At 28.4% G+C, this 8,975-nt stretch overlaps 1 protein-coding gene across 1 annotated transcript in view; it reads left to right on the top strand.

Annotated features, from left to right (window-relative positions):
* Window positions 1–553: 553 nt before the first annotated feature.
* LOC111621704 (atrial natriuretic peptide receptor 1-like) overlaps window positions 554–8,975 on the top strand; it is a 195,087-nt gene continuing 186,665 nt past the window's right edge. The window contains exon 1 of the mRNA XM_023363930.1: window positions 554–1,354. Coding sequence (XP_023219698.1) covers window positions 667–1,354 — 688 coding nt within the window. The 5' untranslated portion in view covers window positions 554–666. The remainder of the gene's footprint in view (window positions 1,355–8,975) is intronic.

Genomic DNA, 8,975 nt, shown 5'->3' with positions numbered 1-8,975 from the left:
CCATAAAAGTCCTCCCGGGAAATACTACCCCTTGGCAGATCGCCCACATGGTGCATTGCTTTATCCCATTAATTCTACAATCCTTCCCCCTTTTATATAGGACAATTCTCTTAATTTGGATACATTTGTAGCGTCGAAAATAGATTTTATTATATTTAAAGTCCATTTCTTTTGAAATTTATCTAAAAAAAAAGATTTTAACATTTATTTTTGCTTGATTTTAAAATTTGATCGCGTGTAACTTCAGCAGAAGTATTGTGTTAGAACTTGAACGTCGGCATCACTTTTAGTATTGATCGGAAAAAATATGAAAAAAAAANGTTTACATTTATATATTTTATAAAATTAAAAGAGTTTTTATACTACATAATTTATTTGTTAATAAGTAATAATAATAAGTTTTATCGTTTGATATTGTCACACGACTAGCGATTACATAAGTTTGTTGAAGAGTTATATTAAATGATTTATTGATTTTTAAGGTGTTTTGTCTTTATTTCTTTACGCTTTACGACTGGATACTTTGTAAATCTTATAATATTCGATACTTTCTTGATGTTCCTTTAGAGGGAGCCAGCATCGCTGCTTTAATATCAGTGGTATGGTGAACGAACTGTATACATCACTTTGGTGGCTCCATCGAAATGTCCGATCTATAATTTTGCTATGGAAGTGCTACTACTGCTTCTGTTAACAAACTCAGCAGCTGAAAAAACAAGTAGCAACGAAAACGATTTAACAAGAACGGTGAATCTTGTTGTTTTATCGCCTGCCAACGATACTTATCCATTTTCTCTTCAAAAAACTTTACCCAGTGTACTTTACGCAGTTAGAACTTTAGAAAAACAAGGCTATAATGGAATTCTTAACGGAAGAAAAATACAGGTATTATACAGAGATACTCAATGTTCTTCTACTTACGGTCCACTCGCCGCTTTTGACTTATACATAAGGGATAGCGCCGATGTCTTTTTAGGACCTCTCTGTCCTTACGTTTTGGCTCCTGTGGCGCGTTATACTACAGTTTGGAACGTTCCTCTTCTAACTTCGGCCGGACAGAATGATAATTTTGATTTTAAGGAACCTCATTATCGCCTCTTGACTAGAATGAATGGATCTTATTCGCAAATTGGTTTGATATTCTTGCAAGTGTTGAAAAAGTTTAATTGGAAAGTTGTAGCTTTACTCTTTCATAATTTCGAAGAGCGTATACACGGTCATTCGGATTGTTATTTTACTTTAGGTGCTTTATTTACAGCTTTGGGTAGTAAGAATTATCATCGTGGTTTCGATGAAACCAAGGAAGATATTAATTATAGACAAATCTTAATTGATGTTTCTAACAATGCACGAAGTAAGTATAATTCCCGTTTTTATTTATATGATTTAAGGTTATTAATATATATATAATCTATATAAATTTTCCAAAATTTTTATATTTTAAAATATATAAAATTCGATAAACATTGTAAAAAAAATATTCATAATAAAAGTTGGTATTTTTTTATTTTAACAAATTTTATTATATAAAATAAATTATTTTATTTAAATTTAAAAGTTTAAATTGTTATTTTTTTAATTTAAATTTTAAAATAATCTTATTATGTATTTACAATTAGATTTTTGGATATATCATTCAATTTAAAATTGTTATTTATTTTTTTACATGTAAAAATAGTTGTTAATTACTCAAATAGTGTCACTTTGTGTCTTCTGAAAGTGGAAAATTACTTGAAGCAAAATTCATGAGGCTGAAATTAGTCGTTGTTAACTTTCCACATTCCCAAGATACATCGTGTCGACAGCATCATCAGATCGTATTGTGTATGAAACTAAAATGCAAATTATATCTGGGAACGTTTGCGGTGTTATTCATGTCTATAATTGAAAATATTGGTAACTAGTAACTTTCTTCTGCTCTTAAATGAATAAAAGTTTATAATAAGCTTATATTTTCTATATAAACATTCATAAACTCTTAAATAAATTTAATAAGTGTAAGTTAAAATTCTTGAACAGGTTTTACATTCCTTTTTATATAAGTTCTTAAATTATTAAATATTAATTTATGTATACTTTTATGAATTGTTACGTAAGCATTAGTTTGCTTATAAAAGAAATAATATATGAGGCCAGCGTATCATTGATTTGCATACGTTTCGACTTTCTCTTAAGTTTCTTACTTAATCTTAAATTTTACTACAATTATAATTACGTCGAATAACTTTCACATGTTAGTTTTTTTTCTTTATTTTATTAAATAATAAGCTTATCATCATTAAAATTCGTATTTATAAACTTTTAATGAGGAACTTTTAAATACAGGATGATCTTAATTAAAGTACATTTATTCAACTGTATCTAGAGAGAGATTTAGCAGTCCAAATGCAACCGATATTTCCAAAAATAAATAAATAAAATAGTACGAAAACTCCCCTTAAGCCACTTAGGAGCTGCAAGTAAAAAAACGTTTTATTTATACAAGACACTCATGCTACAGAGATGCAGCAGTTACTGCTCAATTTGGTTCCTCATTCTGAAATTGTAAAATTAGAAAGCCATGAACAGTGTGTTCAACGGTAGACTTAAATTGAGCTTGTCTTTCAAGGTTGCCAAATTTGCATAGCGTACTCGATAAACCAAGTTTTTAATCATTCTCGTAACTAAAACTTACATGGCTGAAGATCTGGAGAACAAGATGGCTAGCCAGTAGGAAGCGCCTCACTAATTATTATTATTATTAGTGAAATTTCGCGTAAATTTCTGTACCAGTATTAGAAATAGAGAGTATTCTTGTACGATGTGGTCTCAAGAACTCTCCTGTTGCAATGGGATGAAACGAAAGTATCGAACATCTCTCGGTATTTGTGGGCTGTCACAGGTTCATTAGGATTAGTTTCTTCGAAGAATTGTGCAAGGAAATATGTGGCTGTAACTTTAACAAGTGCAATGGAATCAACAAGAGATGAGGAACGAGGTGGTTTTCATTGGCCTAAATATGACTGTTACGATGTTCACTGTGCCACTGAGATGATGATGTCTCTTCGTTTTATAGGATCTTTCAGGGATCAAGAACAAGATCAGATTTTCCTGTCTATTAAGCCGATTGTGGCTAATTTTATACGAATAACGATAAACCAACTTTCTCAGTATATTATAAGCTTTGCCATAGAATACGCTTAATTGCTGTACGTTGCACGTGGTAGTTTAGTGACCTCGACAGAGTTATACTTTCATAATTCTAGCTTTCTCAAATCGAATTATCCTTTTTCTCAGAGCTTGGAAAGTATATGGATCACGGCGTATTTTCCGAAGTGTATCCTTAGCATTATTGTTATTTCCATAAAATAGTTTCACAAGAAATGCGTCAAAGTGATGGCCATCGAAACTGATGATAACAATAATATTCAATAGTTGTGGCCACTTTTATACTCAGAACTTGGCTGCATTCGATATGCTTATGCAAATAAAAAAAACTGCTTTTTCGTTACTTGCAAAACAAAAGTGCCAGTGATGAGTTTTAATACTATTTTTTTTCTTTAACACAAATATTTTCTCGTGTTCCAAAATGTTACAATACTAAATTTGATTACATTCTATAAAAGTCCAGAAAAGAGTTCAGTAACATTTCTGGCAAAAAAGTCAAAATTTTGTACGACGCCATTCGTTATCTGACTTTATTTTTAAAAATTTTTATATTATTAATTATTATAAAACTATAAAAAGCTTAATTTTCAGAGTAGAGATGAGTTTTATAAAAGAGGGGGAAAAANTTAGCGGCACAACGTTTTTTTAACTTGATTTAAAGCCATAGATTCTTCACACAATAAAGAAATTTCGTATTTTATGATATATTATTTCATATTTCTTTCCATTTTATTTCATATCCAGATTTGTTATAATGTTAAAATAATCGAAAACGATTGAATAAAATGTAAAATATTTTCCTCAGCCACAGATTTTTTCATTGCTGTTTTCCTCATTGAAAATTCAATCTTCTAATATTAAAGTGAAAATATTCAATAATATAATAAATTAAATTAGTGATTGACAAAAATATAGAAAATCACAAAATGAAATTTATAAAAAAAAAAAAATCCATTAAGAAAGACCTGTTCTTTAATTATGCAAAATTTAAAAGTCTCAGCTTTCATAGAAAAAAATTAATTAAATAAAAAAAACTTTTAATATATAAAGAAGGATTTAATTAAATAAAAAGAGTAGTTTTCTAGGCCAAGGATCGAATGTTTGGAATACTTAATTAATATTATTAAATATATATAATTTATTTCATTATGCTATTTATGTTGTTATTAATGTTAATTAATGTTTAAAATAAAAGACTTTTAATAAGTGATAATGTTAGAATTATTTACAGTTGGGATGTTTTTTTTGAATTTCCTACTCTGTTAATAATAATTAAAATATTACTGTAAGATATTTCTTCGTGTGTAATTGAACTACATCAAAGTAAACTTGTGTATGTTAGCTTTTATTGAATTATCTTACGTTGGAAGCACTTAAAATCTAATTATAAATCTATTAATATATTATAAATACTTCTACGTTGTAAGAATTTACATGAATTATTATTGGAGGAATATTAAAAGTGTTTTAACGAGTATTTTTGTTTGTTAAATTATGAATTTCATATATATTTTCCTTTACGTAGAAAAAATATTCAATTTTATAACTTAATTAATATATATTTTTAAATTTGTTTTGTTTTTATAGGATTAATTTTTACAGATATTAGAAAAATTTTTGCTATTATTTTATTGTATAATCTATTATTGGCAGTTATTATTGTATTGAGGTAATGATCTTTACGTGTCAATTCTATTGTATTAAACTAAAAATTTACATTCTATCATATCTTTTTCATTTAAATCTTTCATCATTTTTTGTATATTATATCTAAATATTATCGAAAACTGGTTAATTTTAACTATACTATAGGTTTTAACAGTGACTGAGTAGACAAACCACAGAATACTGGTAATTGGTTGCGGGTAACTATCCAAAAAACTCCACGCAGTTATCCCATGTGGAGTTTTCCAGGTTTCTTCACATGTTTAACAGCTAATTAGGAGTCATTTTCCTATAGAAAGTCCTCCCAGGAGGCAGATCGTCTAGGTGTTACATTGCCTTATTCCATGAATTACATCGTCAAATATGTCAGATACTATAAAAGCTATAACATACAATGTTAGAAAGCTTGCTGTTTAAATTGTCATAAATAAATAAAGTTTATTTACTTATACTTATTGTGAAGACAGTCTTAGAAAGATTACTCTGAGTTTATAAATGTTGCCCATGATTCAACTAGATTATTATGGATTTATCAGTTAATATACAATGTATTTTGCTCATATAAAGTCCGAAAATTTAAATCAAATTAATGAGATTACGATAAAATATAGAGAAAACTGAAAATTAATTATGATTTCTATCTTTAATACATGCACAAAGTCTTTATATTTCCATGTTTTCAAAAGTGTTTACGTAAAGTTATACAGTAACAAATATATAAATAGTTATAACTTTAATAATTAGTTTATAGACATGAAAATTATTGATATTATTTAATTAAATAAAGAAATTGAAAATTTTATGGGGCATTTCTCCTGGAAACTACAACTCGTCGAAATTTCAATATTAGTAATTTACTAAATTTACTAATTAACTTCTACATTTGATAAGACACTAAACATCTGTTTCATTTGATTCATTTAAAATTATCTTGCCAACAGGGCAATAAATAACGACTGGTATTCCAATCACGATATTACAATTGCTGTGTTTACTGCATCTTTATCTATAAAGAAATGATAACAGATTGAAATAAGCGATTATCTTGTATATAAATTAGTAATGCTATCTTGCATTTTTCTTCTTTTTCTTTATATTTAATATTATTTTAAAATTTAAATATGACTTTGAAAGTAAATCATTATCAAATAAAAGACGTACACTATCATTAAAATAAGACTTTCAAGAAAAGAATGAAATGATAACTAAAAGTAAATGTAGTTTATTAGCATTTTTTGGGCTGAAATTTGGAAAAAGTGTAGACCTATAAATTCTCACTATCATCCGTCTCTCCTTAATCTCAAGAAAGATTTAGATAGATAAAGACGAGACTAGATATGGAAAGAATAGGGGCAGGAGGTCCCGCTATTATTTTAATTCAAAAATTTTCCCCTGAAAGGAGCTATATAAATGACCGGCACGACTCTATTGCTAAAGGAAAAGTATGATGTACAGGGGCAAGCCAGTATTAATTTACGGTGGAGAGCATATACAGGGTGTATCAGTACAGCGGTTACAAACTTTCAGGAGAGATAGAGTACACCTAGAAGATGGGAAAATTAATTTATTTAGGACAGACTGACAGAATATATTCAACAGCCCATTATCGTCAACATAAATGGTCATCGAACTTCATCCATATTGAATTCTAGANAATTTAAAAGTTTAAATTGTTATTTTTTTAATTTAAATTTTAAAATAATCTTATTATGTATTTACAATTAGATTTTTGGATATATCATTCAATTTAAAATTGTTATTTATTTTTTTACATGTAAAAATAGTTGTTAATTACTCAAATAGTGTCACTTTGTGTCTTCTGAAAGTGGAAAATTACTTGAAGCAAAATTCATGAGGCTGAAATTAGTCGTTGTTAACTTTCCACATTCCCAAGATACATCGTGTCGACAGCATCATCAGATCGTATTGTGTATGAAACTAAAATGCAAATTATATCTGGGAACGTTTGCGGTGTTATTCATGTCTATAATTGAAAATATTGGTAACTAGTAACTTTCTTCTGCTCTTAAATGAATAAAAGTTTATAATAAGCTTATATTTTCTATATAAACATTCATAAACTCTTAAATAAATTTAATAAGTGTAAGTTAAAATTCTTGAACAGGTTTTACATTCCTTTTTATATAAGTTCTTAAATTATTAAATATTAATTTATGTATACTTTTATGAATTGTTACGTAAGCATTAGTTTGCTTATAAAAGAAATAATATATGAGGCCAGCGTATCATTGATTTGCATACGTTTCGACTTTCTCTTAAGTTTCTTACTTAATCTTAAATTTTACTACAATTATAATTACGTCGAATAACTTTCACATGTTAGTTTTTTTTCTTTATTTTATTAAATAATAAGCTTATCATCATTAAAATTCGTATTTATAAACTTTTAATGAGGAACTTTTAAATACAGGATGATCTTAATTAAAGTACATTTATTCAACTGTATCTAGAGAGAGATTTAGCAGTCCAAATGCAACCGATATTTCCAAAAATAAATAAATAAAATAGTACGAAAACTCCCCTTAAGCCACTTAGGAGCTGCAAGTAAAAAAACGTTTTATTTATACAAGACACTCATGCTACAGAGATGCAGCAGTTACTGCTCAATTTGGTTCCTCATTCTGAAATTGTAAAATTAGAAAGCCATGAACAGTGTGTTCAACGGTAGACTTAAATTGAGCTTGTCTTTCAAGGTTGCCAAATTTGCATAGCGTACTCGATAAACCAAGTTTTTAATCATTCTCGTAACTAAAACTTACATGGCTGAAGATCTGGAGAACAAGATGGCTAGCCAGTAGGAAGCGCCTCACTAATTATTATTATTATTAGTGAAATTTCGCGTAAATTTCTGTACCAGTATTAGAAATAGAGAGTATTCTTGTACGATGTGGTCTCAAGAACTCTCCTGTTGCAATGGGATGAAACGAAAGTATCGAACATCTCTCGGTATTTGTGGGCTGTCACAGGTTCATTAGGATTAGTTTCTTCGAAGAATTGTGCAAGGAAATATGTGGCTGTAACTTTAACAAGTGCAATGGAATCAACAAGAGATGAGGAACGAGGTGGTTTTCATTGGCCTAAATATGACTGTTACGATGTTCACTGTGCCACTGAGATGATGATGTCTCTTCGTTTTATAGGATCTTTCAGGGATCAAGAACAAGATCAGATTTTCCTGTCTATTAAGCCGATTGTGGCTAATTTTATACGAATAACGATAAACCAACTTTCTCAGTATATTATAAGCTTTGCCATAGAATACGCTTAATTGCTGTACGTTGCACGTGGTAGTTTAGTGACCTCGACAGAGTTATACTTTCATAATTCTAGCTTTCTCAAATCGAATTATCCTTTTTCTCAGAGCTTGGAAAGTATATGGATCACGGCGTATTTTCCGAAGTGTATCCTTAGCATTATTGTTATTTCCATAAAATAGTTTCACAAGAAATGCGTCAAAGTGATGGCCATCGAAACTGATGATAACAATAATATTCAATAGTTGTGGCCACTTTTATACTCAGAACTTGGCTGCATTCGATATGCTTATGCAAATAAAAAAAAACTGCTTTTTCGTTACTTGCAAAACAAAAGTGCCAGCGGTGAGTTTTAATACTATTTTTTTTTCTTTAACACAAATATTTTCTCGTGTTCCAAAATGTTACAATACTAAATTTGATTACATTCTATAAAAGTCCAGAAAAGAGTTGAGTAACATTCCTGGCAAAAAAGTCAAAATTTTGTACGACACCATTCGTTATCTGATTATATTTTTAACAATTTTTATATTATCAGAATCAGAAAAAGTTTATTGTCTAATGGGAATTACTTCCCTATTACAAGGGGTTGTAGTTTCATGTGTCCATATTTATCTTTACTAAAACAATATTTTTCCATTAATTGTTTAATTTGCACTTATTACTCGCGTACATATTCACATATTCTTTAATTTAATTTATTTTGTTATTATAAGTTTCTATTATTTTACAAAAATAATTATAAATATTATATAATTCTTTTTTACTCATATTGTTAAAATTTTTTAACAATTCTATTAGCGAGTTGCATTTATAAGTGCTATTTATATCATAATGTTCACGAAGTTCCTTTAACTTTGGACATGTTAATATCAAATGGTAAGGTGT

This window comes from Centruroides sculpturatus, unplaced genomic scaffold, assembly GCF_000671375.1.
Source record: "Centruroides sculpturatus isolate CEXI.00-Female unplaced genomic scaffold, Cexi_2.0 scaffold35, whole genome shotgun sequence".
Classification (NCBI taxonomy): Eukaryota; Metazoa; Arthropoda; class Arachnida; order Scorpiones; family Buthidae; genus Centruroides; species Centruroides sculpturatus.
Note: the sequence above shows the minus strand (reverse complement) of the source record. Positions and strands in the feature narration are given on the sequence as shown.